Genomic DNA, 14117 nt, shown 5'->3' with positions numbered 1-14117 from the left:
GTTGGCAGTATATTCTACAGTTTAACTATATGCTACGTGAAAAAGAAAACCCCTTTCTTTAATCAATCCTGAATCTCCAAAAGTCATGATCCCTGAAAGCAATCAATCTTCCAAAGAAACAATGCTTCAGAAAATGTATCCTTAGGGAACACTCAGGGAAGAAGCTTGCAGATCTCCATTTCCACAACTGTCTGATCTTATTTAATTGTATGTGTAACTGCCCAACTGATTCAAGATAGCCAGTTACTTACCTTTGCTGGAGTTCTGTAGCAGGAGACTGGTATCCATTGCTTTTTCTGATTGATAAACAAAAGTGCAATTATAAGAACTAGAGCTGTTAAGAGGGGTACAGTTACCCAGGCAAGAGAATCAAGAGATGCTTCTGCACTTGGCTGTGATCCTTTCGTTTCTCTATATTCGCCCTGAAGGTGACCCATATCTGTAAAATGTAAAAATAAGCAAATTACCAATAAAAAATAACGTAACGGAGTAGCTGATGGTGAAATAGCATACATATTAACCTGAGAAATAATTTTTTTCCAAATAATGTGTTCATAACAAAGTAATACGATAAGAAATATTTAGATTCAAGTTAGTTTTACTTAGGTCACAACTTCAGGTTAGTCAAATCTATTGTGTGCACACAAACATTTAACAAATGACGTTTATTTGTTGTACTAATGAATTTGTTCTAAGTATTAGAACTAAACATCTTGGCAACATAATTTAAGTGGAAAATGTAATTTTATTTAATTTATTAAATTTATATGCTGCCCATCTCACCGTTACAGTGATTTTATTATTGTTTTTGTTAAACAAGTAGGAATTGGAAACTATTCTTAAATAATTTTGATAAATTATTTAATTATTAACAAATATTAATTTATTCTTAAATACCCTGCCTTTTCCAGATTTTTCAGTCTATCCACTGGAAAATTATATTAGGGTTTGTACATTACTGTTGTGCTGTTGGCTTGTTATTTAATATTGATAATGTTTTACATGCATTATCTTTATTATGATTGAAGTCCAGTACAAAAATAGGTTAAAACAATCCAATAAATAAAAATATAATAGTATTATAACAGTTTGGTACATGATGTGCTTCTGTTACTGGGTCTGGAAATGACATAGCCTAAGGCTCAAAACCAATAAAACAGTGATTTAGGGCATCTGTGTTTAAGTAACCAAGCAGTCGTTCAATTGGGGGCAAAATTAATTGAAAATATAGCTCCATGTAGAGTCTACACATTGGAAAGACATGATCCAGGGTTTCAGACTCCCCAGAGGCACAAGGACTTTGCCTAAGCAAAGATTACATTATATCTGCCATGCATAACTACAAAGGGAAGGGCACTGAATTGTGCTTTGGAGAAAGTTCATCACTTGTGGATGTAAGATTTATATAAATATCATGCAGACTGTAGTTCTGTAGATTTGTTGTAGACAGTGTATTGTTTGAAGGTTATGTTTTTGCCCCCGTTGAACTTTTATTTTATAATTTTTGCTTTCTTTTGTAAACAGTCCAGAAAGTTGCCTATTTAAAGATATCAATAGGTGGTAATGAAATAAGTGGTTCATTAAAAAAAGAGTAAAATGTAACACTTACTGGGCTTAATCATACAGATTTAATTATTCCTAACAGAGACCTACCAAAATCACTGGGGCAAATTAACTGCATTAAGCAAATTTGCTAAATTTGTCTCCAGTTCAGGAAGTTCTAAGAAAGGAGTTGCCATTATTTATGTTCTGCTTACTTGTGGGTATTTTGGAATCTGGCTTCTAATAAACATTTTTCCTGAAAAAAATTCTTTTCCCTCCTCTTTCTTGCTAGCTACATATTGGATTCTCATGCCTTTTAACAGTTTCTACAATAACCATGATCAATTGACTTGCAGAATAAACACATTTCTCCTGTAAACAAATGTATTCAGCAAAAATGTAGCCAACCCATTTGGGCCAAATGCAGTTCTTCTGGCAATTTTTGCAAGCTCTGGAGCCCTGAAATTGCATTGCTAAAAGTTAATGTCAAAAAGCTGAGTAGAGCAATGTAATTCTTCACTTTTAAAAAATAAGGAAAAAGGGCTATTAAAGAATGGTTTGGATGTCTGGAAAACCAAACCAAAACAGCCCCATCAATATTTAGTGAAGAATTCCTGCCTCCATTCCCTCAATTACCACATCAACATCATGTCTCTATGGTTCCTGGAGACTGTAAGAAGTAAAGCTAAATAATGTGCAGTTCCTGGCTACAGAAATGATTATCCTATATTAGATTGAAATATAAACAATTGTTCTGAACAGGCATCCTATTCTTCTGCTTCAAACAAGCCATTCTAACGGCAAAGATAAGTTCTCACCACGGGAGCCTTCCCCAGTCTAAGGCTGAGAATGTGTTATGGCCTCTCATCTCCACCCAGCAGAGAACTGTAGCTCAACTCATTTAGAGAAAGCCAAGTTCTTATAGTGAAACTTGGCGTTCCTAAAAATCTTTCAAAATACTAACATTGCCAAAGTGGCTTTAAGAAAAAACAGTCTGAAGCTTACCTAAGTGTCTTTGCTTTATGCAGAGATAATTGATTTAAATGGTGTTTACCTTTATGGATATGGACAACATCATTTTCGCTGAATGTAGGCCAGACTGGTGCTTCTAGTTCTTTATTACCTCTGTGATTTGTCTTCTCAATTGGAATGTTGGTAGGTTCAGGTGCATACATTTCTGCAAAATAAGAAGGAACTGATAGCTAACCCAGATACCAGCATTGTTAACAAAGTATGTGAATAAAAGCTATTTAAAATGGACTCTACATTTAATATATTTAAAACATGCAATACATTAATGAAGTATTTTTTTAGTTCTTCAGAGCTCTAGGTATAAATAGGCTGCCTAAAATTATAAAGTAAAAGAGGCAGAAAATGTGTCTGATAATAGCATTATAAAAACCTAGTCCTTATCACTGGTAATAAGAACAGATGGGTGTTTGAATTATGGTGTTAAAAAAACATTCTTTTTTTCTGCCTCTATAAACAGAACAAGAAGATTTGAAAACTATAAAGTCTTGGAATACTGTTTGCAAAGATGTTCTTTTACTGTTTTCCATGTAATTGCCAAAATACACAAACAGGCAAAATGGTTGCAAAGTGTGATCATGTGCTGCAACTGGTTATAAATACAAGATGGTTGCCAAATGCCCCAAATGTTATTACGTGACTGCAGGGGTGATATGGCAGCTGTAACTTTGAGGATGGGGTTTTTTGAGTCCATCGTAACTTTGAGCAATTATTAAGTAATCAGTCGTAAGCCAAGGACTTACCTATAGAGATACCAAAAAAAGTTTCTGAAAACAAGTCTTGACTTCAATACTGGGTACCCGAAAATCAAAGTAGAGCCTTTTATTTAATAAAAAAATATTTTCTTATCTTGGACAAATTATTATTTAATGTCTTTATGTAAAAAAATATATAATGACAAACTACCAGAATCTAACTTACCTGGGCACATGGGACAGCAACTTCCTTCCACATTAATTGTTTCCACGCAAGGAAGAGAGGGGCAACTAACTGTGGAACAAAGCGTCTGACCCTGCAAGCAGTAGCAATGAGTGCAGCTATCAATGTCCCAACGTTCTTCATCTGCGTAGGTTTTTCCATTAAAATGACATACTGCCTTCTTTGCTGCCGAGTCTTCTGTTGAAAGAACATGCCATACAAATGCAATAATTGGAAGAGACAAAGCCTGGGATTGTATTTCAGGTCTAACTTTTCATTTTCATTTGTTTTTAACTTGCCCGGTTGTTCTTCCCTGCAAATATCTGCTTAATCAAAATGAAATAGGGAATAGTACTCCATTAGCAAAAGAAAAAAAAGGTCAAGCATTAAGAATAGCAATAGCACTTGGACTTATGTACTGCTTCATAATGCTTTTAAAGCCCTCTCTAAGCGGTTTACGGAGCCAGCGTATTGCCCCCAACAATCTGGGTCCTCATTTTACTGACCTCGGAAGGATGGAAGGCTGAGTCAACCTAGAGCTGGTGAGAATCGAACTGCTGGCAGTTGGCAGAATTAGCCTGCAATACTGCCTTCTAACCATTGTACTACCACAGCTCAAGAATAGAATAATCATCTATTATGCTCAGTTGTGTTAGTATTTTTGAAACTTCATATTCAACTATTCTTCTTCCATTAGTAGATTACCTCCACCTATTATTATATTATAGTTCATACATTTCTGGGTTTACATCCAAGCAGAACCTTTGCAACTCTTGATAAAATGAATTCCTAGCTGAAGGGCTTTGAGAGAATTGCTTTGGAAATAAATTTCAGAATTGATTCCCTTGGGAATTCACATGAACACATTAATAAGGAAAACACAGTGGCAATACGGAGGTATTGCAATAGAGGTGGGATGGATTGGAAAGTACTCATTCAACTAAAATTATATCATGCAAAAAAGTAGAATGCTAACTGTATTAAAAGCAAACTTGTTGGAATCTAAATCTTAACATTAGCTTTCTATTTTAAGAAGTCAATTGGGACACCTAGATCGTGCTTGAGCTGATAAGATGCAAGATGTGAATTTTGTATTCTGTCACAATAAATGGGAACAAAATTCTCTATTTCATAGCAATTGAGAGAAATATGAGCTTTTTTCATTTTTAATTGCCTGAACTCTAAACATATTTTGTTATTTCAGTTTGTTAGGAGAAAGCAAAAAGTGGCAGAAAATTATAAACGATGAACCCAGTTAAGTATGTTTTTTGTGTGTATGTATATATGTTTATGTTTATATATGTACATATGCAAACACACACAGCTCATATACACAATGTATAGCCAGAGGAAAACCCACTTAATTATGGAAAAATATGTAACCACTGAAAAATTTACGTGTTAGCTAAAAATTAAAATAAGAAATTAAAAAAGCGCCAGCACCACCTGCAACAAAATATGCTAATATTTCATCTAACAGCTGTCTGTGATTTTATATTTCTAGCCTGACATATTTATTTATTTAATTTATTAAATTTACATACAAATTTAAGTAGCAATATTTGTATCACATCATCAAAGCACATTTTGTCACTTGCTTTCCCAGATACTCATAGTTTTTATGGATACAATCTTTGCAGAAAGCAGAAATAAAGATATTCACAGAATGATTTCACATATAATGCAATAAATGCAAAACATTGGATATGGCCTGAACCAATATGACTGTAACTGATGTTAGCTATGATTTTAGCTCTAGACTACAGAAAACATCAATATTAACATGTCCTCTCTTTTTTGTTAACAGTATCTAGTGAAACAAAATATACAATCATTCTGCTTCCCCAAAACTTGAAAGGCATAATTGAAAAGCAAGCAAAATATAATATCAGATAATGATTAGATAGGTAGTAAGACTTCCTCTCTTCCTTTAGGGCTAGATAAAATTCAAATATACGATAAATCTATTTTTGTTATGATTTGTTCAATAGTTAATTTTAACAATACCATAATAATATTATGCAACATTACCTATGATATTGCCTGTACTGATACTTAGTCACAAAGAACAGCACTAGGGTATAATCAATAATTACACTATAGTTCTCAATATATGCTTTAAATGTATCACAGATAAATAAAAAAATACAATTAAGTCCCAAATGGGCAGACCATCTTAATATTAAATAAGATTGGGAAAAAAGCAGTCCCATCATATTTTTCTTTCTCCTTTACAGTGCTTACCTATACAGTAAGGACAACACTGCCCTTTCCTCAAAACAGGTCTTTCACAGGATACTGGTGGGCAAGATTCAGAGTAACAGCTGATTCCACCGTCCAGGCAAATGCAACTGGTACAAACATTTGGTTTCCACGACTCAGCAGTTAAGAAGATATCACCGTCATCATTTTTGCAGTAACTTGGCATGCTCTTATTGGTTGACAAGGAAGGCTGAACAGGCTCGTCTAAAAAATACACAAAGAGGATTGATAGGAACTGGCTGGATATACCTTTAATTTTACATATACATAAACACATATGTAGATGTTCTGAAGCAGAATTGGAATTACTTCCCACTGTAGTATTGGAACTCTTGGTTGTGCAAGGTGTTTGAACACATGGAACGCTGTTAAGAGATCAGAAGTGGAGCTCTATTTTCAATTCCCTGCCACGCTTATGATTCTGTAATTTCTGAAATGGCCTGTTCTTCATGAAAGCACTGAAGCACTTTGATCAATTTAACTTGGCAGCTAGCAGCAATCTTCAGAATATAATTTTTCATTAAGGCTTCTACTAAATCAGGGGTCAGCAACCTGAAACAGTGAAAGAGCCACTCGGAACCGGTTCCCTCACAAAAGGAAAAACTGGGAGCTGCAAAAAATGTGTGCGCATGTGTGTACATGCGCACATGCGCAGAACAGGGTTTGACTGAAGAGTGGAGCCAAGGCGAGATATGCACCTACCTTGCATATTTGAATTGATTGGTTGAACTTTTTTAGTCCCACATTTTTTTTTTTGGACTGCACATGGCAGAGGACTGGGAGCCGCAGGAGACGGCTGAAAGAGCCGCATGCGGCTCCGGAGCCGCGGGTTGCCGACCTGTGTACTAAATGGTCCTTTCCCCTGACAAGTGTAGAAAAACGGATTCCTGGATGTTGACAAATCATATCTGGAAAAGGAAGTCCAGCACCAAGAGAACTTATACACGAAAGAAAAATATTCTATTTATTTATGCCTAGCCGTCAGAAAATGATGCTTCAGATATTTTTCCTTGAATGCAAAAGAAGTGAGGAAAGTGCCAAACCATACTTTTAGTTTGTTTTATCAATAGCTGTTTATAAGGAAAAAGAGGAAAAAAGTAATTGTAACCTCTATGATTTTTTGTAACCCTACATTTTTTGTCTCGTCCTCCTGCAGGCTCATACACCCCTGGGCAGGAGATAACAAGCAGCCACATCTGCTTAAACAACTCCCAGTTCACTTTTATGAACGTATACACACCCCTACTTTGTAATAACACTGTTTTTTTTTAAAAAGGTGGGCTGATTTCTACGTATTACTAAACAGGAAAGAATAGCCTGTAACACTGAATAATGACAGCTTCTTTTAACTAGAATTGCTGAAGATTGACTGATGAATTTAACAAGAAACTATTGTCACTCCACAGAGGCTGATGAACTGCTTTTGTATTTGTTTAATGTATGTGTGTAGAAGGAAAGACTCAAGGCTACTGATGGGAGTTTTTCTTCCTATTGGTTTTGTGTTCCCTAAGACTTTAAGAGTAAAGGACCACACCTGTACTGAGATAAAAGAGAAACACTGCTGCACAGGTGTGGGTGGTGTGGGTGGAAAAGAGAAAGGAAAGGAAATGCTACTTCAGCCCACAGCAGAACCGACTGAAGTAGAAGTATAAACTAAGAACTGTGTTACTACTGCATTTATGACAAGGAAAAATGAACAGTTAAGAACACAAGGTAGAAAGGAAAACTTGCCACCTTGGTAAGTACTGTCACCTGTCACTTATAAATATATCCTTAAGTGAAGGTGAGTAAAGAAGTTGTATATATTAGGCTTAACATATTATGAGTGTATATTTTATATAATAATCTACCTTGTTTAAATGCTCAAGGAAAAACATTCAAGTCTTTTGGTCTGTGTTTGATACATGAATATTTTATTAACTTCAATGAAACTACCTTGTTAAAAACTAAATCTTGTTTATATATATATATATATATATATATATATATATATATATATATATATATATATATATATATATATATATATATATATATATATATATATGTATATATATATATATGTATATATGTATATATATATCAGCTAATGTTCTTAAGAACACTTGAAAATGCAAAATGTATTATTAGTTTTAGATATTGATCTCATCTTTTATACGATTCGGCCAACTCAAAGCAGTGAACATACTTGATGCTCTGCCACTTAATATTCCTCACAACAACCCTGTGAGGTGGGTTAGGCTGAGAGAGAGTGACTGGCTCAAAATCACCCAGCTGGCTCTTAGGCTTAAAGGAGGACTAAAACTTGCAGCTTCCTGGTTCTAGGCCAGCACCTTAACTACATTAAACTGCCTCTCAATTGAAAACTGATCTGATAGAAAGGAGAAAGGGGGATGGTGGAGTCTCTCTGATGGATGTGTGTGAAGCAGGCAGATGGAAATTGTTTGTGTATTAATCCCCAAAGTGACAAATACCTAATTAGGATTAATAGAACTCATGCAATAGAAACGCAAGATAAGAGCTACAAAGTCTGAGTGAGTGTATAACAGACATGTTTAAGTTCAGAAGAGCGGGCTTATATTTGGAGACTCAATTCTGTCTTCACATTAGATACAGTAGTGCCCAAGAGCAGCATTCCAGAGAAATATAACTGAAGATTATATTTTGGAAAAGAGCTTACACAGGAGTAATGAAGGATTTCATCATGTGGTTGCTGGGCTGTGGATATTTTTAAGTAGTATTTTTTCAAATACTATTGATTATATTTATTTCTGAGATGTAATGACAGGGCAAATTAAACTGTTTTAACAAATATGTTAAAATATATTACACAAAGCTAACCTGGACACTGGGGACAACATGAGTCTTGAGTACGTGTAGGATTTCGGCAAAGTAGAGGGGGACAAACTTCGGTTTCACATAAGACTCTTGCATTATGACATGTACACTGGGTACACGAATCAATGTTCCATGTATCTCCTTCCATAAAATACTCTCCTCCTGGAACATAACAAATGGTTGGACCACTGATTTCTGGCTTCTGTGCAATGGATTCATCTGTGAAAAACAGAAACCCCCCAAGAAAATTTCATTGACTTTCCATTAAAAATATAAATTCAAACAATAGTAATGGTTTCTAAATCTATTGTAAATCATTATATCATTATATTTATAAACTAACACATTTTAAACATCTAAGTTTGCCTCACTGTAATAAACAAGAAATAAATTTAGATGCCCTACACACTCATGCGCTCGTGACCTCCCGTTTAGACTACTGCAACGCTCTCTACATGGGGCTGCCCTTGAGGACCACTCGGAGGCTTCAACTGGTGCAGAATGCGGCTGCGCGAGTTGTGATGGGAGTTTCCCGATACTCCCATGTAACACCTCTACTCCATGAGCTGCATTGGCTTCCGGTTGCCCTCCGGGTGAGATTCAAGGTGCTGGTGATGACCTATAAAGCCCTAAATGGCTTGGGTCCGGGATATTTGAGGGAACACCTGCTGCCAGCATCAAGTTCCCTTCGTCCAGCGCGCTCTCACAGGGAGGGTCTTCTCAGGGTGCCGCCGGTAAAAGATTGCCGGCGGATAACACCCAGGGGGAGGGCCTTCTCTGTGGGTGCGCCTGCCCTCTGGAACCAGCTGCCCGTGGAGCTCAGGACTGCCCCTGACCTGCGTTCATTCCGCCGGGACCTGAAGACTTGGCTCTTTGAGCTCTCTGGCCCAGGCTGAGAATTTTAACTGGGGTTCTATTTTCAGGGATACTTTAATCTTTTTAATTGTCTTTTAACTTTTATATTTTGTATTGGTATGATTTTAAAATGCCCTGTAAACCGCCCTGAGTCCTTCGGGAAAGGGCAGTATATAAATCTAATAAATCTAAATCTAAATCTAACAGTGCTATGATAATAAAGGCAGATTTATTTTTAGGATTGTCCAATGTTGTAAATGACAGCAAGGTATTTGGGGATGGAGCAAAGACCAGTTCAGAAGTAGACTGACTACTTGTAAATATATTGTGATCTCTCTATGACCCAAAGAAGATATGGTACTTTTGTTCATGTATTTGAACAATCAATCAATCAAATAAATCCCTAGCAAACTAGATTCTTGCCTGCTTATAACTCCAAAGAGAGCAATTAAAATTAAACATATCATACAACTTCCACATACTTTGTAGAATCTTTGTGACTTGTCTAACATGTGGCTATAGGAAGGTAATGGAAGTTACACAGTGATAAATATATTGTACAAAAATATGGATTAGTCACAAGATTGTTTTATTCCTGATCCACTGACTTAAAATTGATTGTGCACCTCCAGTACAACTCTGATTAAAAAAATCAGATCTTTGCTCTTTTCCTCCAGTTTGCATAACCAGATAGAACGACTACAGGAATAACTGTACTTTTCTTTTCTCTCTGTTTAGTGGCAATCAAAACAGCCTAAATATTTAAGAATATTTAGCCCTTCTTGGACTTCCAAGATTGCATTCTCTTCATTCAATTAAATTACTAATGATGTGTATGAAAACTAAAATATTTCTGCCTTTGAAAGCTAAAATTATTATGTTCTGGATGTATAAGATTAGTGCCAAGTGTAAATTTATAAAGTCTATAAATTACATGGAAGCAATGCAGGTTTCAACTGGTTTATCTAGCAAGTATCTCAGTCTTTTTTGCTTATAAAATCTTCTCTGGCAAGACAAAAAAGGGCCATGCAGTTAAGAAGCAGTCTCTCTCTCTCTCTCTCTCTCTCTCTCTCTCTCTCTCTATATATATATATATATATATATATATATATATATATATATATATAATAGGGGACGCGGTGGCTCAGTGGTTTAGGACGCTGAGCTTGTTGATCAGAAGGTCAGCAGTTTGGTGGGTCAAATCCCGAGTGCCACGTAACAGAGTGAGTGCCTGTTACTCATCCCAGCTTCTGCCAACCTAGCAGTTCGAAAGTACATAAAAATGCAAGTAGAAAAATAGGGACCACTACGGTGGGAAGGTAACAGCGTTCCGTGCGCCTTTGGCGTCTAGTCATGCCGGCCACATGACCACGGAGACGTCCTCGGACAAGCGCTGGTTCTTCGGCTTTGAAACGGAGATGAGCACCGGCCCCTAGAGTTGGAAACGACTGCGGGGGAACCTTTACCTTTACCTATATATAAAATGGTACCTGGGCACGATGGACAACATTGTCCTGGGTGTATTGTTGGATTGCCACAGTTGGGTACAGAACAAGTAATCAAAGCACACATCTCCCGTCCATTATGACAATAACAATCACGGCAGCCATCATGCCAACTTTCTTCATTCTCATGACGGTGCCCATCTACTGACAAGCAAGTCCCTAACTTAGCAGGTGGTATTAAGGAAGCTGGTATCTCTGTACATGATAAAAAATACAATGCTTTAGAATAATTATTTTTAACAGACAATTACTATTCTTAATATTTATTGTTTAAATTAACACCATATTCAGAGTTTGAACATGACAGCAAAGATTTTTTATTAGGACATCAAAGAAATGTGTAAAATCAAATCAAGTAAGGCAAAGACACATATGAAACCACGAAAAAATTAGCAAAACACCTGAGACAGACAGCAGAAAGTGCTTTTCTCCACAATTCATAGGAAAAAAACTAGAAATTTTGGGAAGCAAAACAACAACAATAACAATGAAATAAGCTTCCCAAGGACTGAAAATAAGCTTTGAAAATAAACTCAAAATAAATAATGTGAATTCTTTTGTAAAAGACTGTAGCACTAAAGAATTATTAACTTGTATACTATAGATTTATTAAAATAGTCACTAATTTCTGCAGAGAGAAAGTGCCACCATCCTTCTACTTTTTAACTTAATATCTACTTCTCAAATATCAAAACTTTAAGTACCAGAGGGTGTAGTTGTTTCTTTTTCTTATGGGGAAGATTTGTAATCTTTCACACAGAAAACTAAGACATTTACATTTTTGAGAATATATACTTATACAAGCTTACATGGAAGAGATAGCACTAATATACATTTTACCTTTGAGGACTGATTACATTGTAGAATTTATAAATATATGAATTACATTCTACAATTTTATAAACCCTGTTAAAAAGGAAGTGTATTCTATTGTAGTAAAATATTTTTTGTTTATTTTTTAATTAATTCACAACATATACCGTATTTTCCAGTGTATAAGACGACTGGGCGTATAAGACGACCCCCCAACTTTTGAGATGATTTTCAAGATTTTTCGTCTTATACGCCGGAAAATCAGCGAGCCCGGGAAGGCACGCCCTCCCCTCTCACTGTGGAGGAAGCAGGGCAGACTGGCATCTGGCGGGAGCCGGCAGGGCAGTCCTGCGCACGCGCGTGCTCCCCGGCTCCTAAGGAGTCCTCGGGGAGCCATGGCAGGTGCCTCACGCTCTTCCCTCTTGAGGCAGCATCGGCGGAGCCGTCCGGCATCAGGCGGGAGCCGGCAGGGCAGTCCTGCGCACGTGTGCGCTCCCCGGCTCCTAAGGAGTCCTCGGGGATGCTGCCTCAAGAGGGAAGAGCGTTGGGCGGGAGCCGGCAGGGCAGTCCTGCACACGCGCGCACTCCCTGGCTGCTAAGGAGCGCTCCTTAGCAGCCGGGGAGTGTGCGCGTGTGCAGGACTGCCCTGCCAGCTCCTGCCTGACGCCGGACGGCTCCGCCGATGCTGCCTCAAGAGGGAAGAGCGTGAGGCACCTGCCATGGCTCCCCGAGGACTCCTTAGGAGCCGGGGAGCGTGCGTGTGCGCAGGACTGCCCTGCCGGCTCCCGCCAGATGCCAGCCTGCCCTGCTTCCTCCACAGTGAGAGGGGAGGGCATGCCTTCCTGGGCTTGCTGACTTGCAGCCAAGCCAGAGCCGAAAGGGGCTTTTCCTTCCACCCACCCTTTGGAATAGACGCAAGAGCTCCCAGGGTCTGGAGTTTGCAAGGGGGAGGGGAAGGGGCTGAGAGGCTCTTGGGGGTGGGAAGGGAGAGTCACGTTGGAGGGGGGAACTGGACTAAGGAGGCTTGAAGTTGCTTTGCAAGAACGGGGGCGCTCGATTGATTTATGTACTATTTTCCGGCGTATAAGACGACCCCCCAACTTTTGAGATGATTTTCATGGGTTAAAAAGTCATCTTATACGCCGGAAAATACGGTAAATAAACAAGGAAAATGCACTGTAAAGCAAAGTATTGACCTTTCTTTATAAGAATCCCCTTAATCCCAATGGGATTATAAGCATTCTTAAAAACTAACAATACTTGGTAGTTTTAGTTTAGTGCTTGTATGAAAGTGTGCCAGCTGTCCTGCCAAGAAAATTGAAACCGTACAGCAAAGGTTTTTAATAAATTGCTTTGTGACTGGGTATATCCCTCCATGTAAACCACTGGAAGAATGCCTATGAGATATTATTAAATATTCCAAATTCATCCACCAGTCTCCAGTATTCAGAACTTCCAAGATTTTCACTAATATTCAAATTAAATGAATGGATTCTTGAACATAGATTGGAACAAATCACACTATTTTAATTGTATTTGATGCAAAGAATGTAAAAAATACATCTGAAGTAGTTGCACATACCAGCACATTTGCAGATATTACATCCTTGGTTATTTTTCTGGAAGCCCATTGGACAGATCTTCCCACATGAAAGCTCTGGGCATTTCTTACAACGACAAATTTCACATCCGTGTTTGTTCTTGCTAAATAATGAAGATTGTTTATATTATTTTTCATAAATAATATTTTGTTCTGGAATTATTTGAAAAATAAATTTATTTAATTTATTTAAGTTGAATAACCTGATTAAAACAAAAACTTAGGCCTTATTTCCAGTTCATATGTCTGGTTGCCAATATCTCTCTAATGTATATTTATCATCAGATTAAATAAATGCTCATTTATCAATAGTTATTTGGTGGACAGAATGCTGCAACACAAATAGAAATCTAAAAGAAGGAGAAACATACAATGGCTCTGTTATAAACTTGAACTTATTCAATTTAAGCAAAAGCAACCTTAATATGTTTGGATGTTTAATTTTAATTATAATGAATTAATGCAGAGGTGAGCAAGTGATGTACAGAAGGAAGCTTGATATGTAGCTCTTACTACAAATAATGAATATTCCTATTTTCAAATTAAAGTATAATGAGAAGTCTTTTTTTAAAAAAAACCTGCAGATTGCCCTCTACCTACTCTTTATGTTCAAATTACCCTATACCTTTATGCTGCCCTTCCAATATAAATTACAGCTACTTAATAATCAACTATAACATTAAAATGCAATATAAGAAAACATTGCAATTTAAATATACACTTTAAATTAAGCTCAGACTAAAAACAAAACAAAA

At 37.0% G+C, this 14117-nt stretch overlaps 1 protein-coding gene across 1 annotated transcript in view; it reads right to left on the bottom strand.

Annotated features, from left to right (window-relative positions):
* The window catches only part of CRIM1 (cysteine rich transmembrane BMP regulator 1), a 146792-nt gene that overhangs the window by 3378 nt on the left and 129297 nt on the right, over positions 1-14117 (bottom strand). The window contains exons 10-16 of the mRNA XM_081331327.1: positions 13345-13466; positions 10935-11144; positions 8593-8808; positions 5734-5955; positions 3493-3687; positions 2597-2719; positions 252-439 (exon numbers count right to left, since the gene is read on the bottom strand). Coding sequence (XP_081187453.1) covers positions 252-439; positions 2597-2719; positions 3493-3687; positions 5734-5955; positions 8593-8808; positions 10935-11144; positions 13345-13466 — 1276 coding nt within the window. The remainder of the gene's footprint in view (positions 1-251; positions 440-2596; positions 2720-3492; positions 3688-5733; positions 5956-8592; positions 8809-10934; positions 11145-13344; positions 13467-14117) is intronic.

Source organism: Vipera berus, assembly GCF_964194415.1.
Source record: "Vipera berus genome assembly, chromosome: 1".
Classification (NCBI taxonomy): domain Eukaryota; kingdom Metazoa; phylum Chordata; class Lepidosauria; order Squamata; family Viperidae; genus Vipera; species Vipera berus.
The sequence above is the reverse complement of the archived record's forward strand: the minus strand, read 5'-3'. Positions and strand labels throughout refer to the sequence as shown.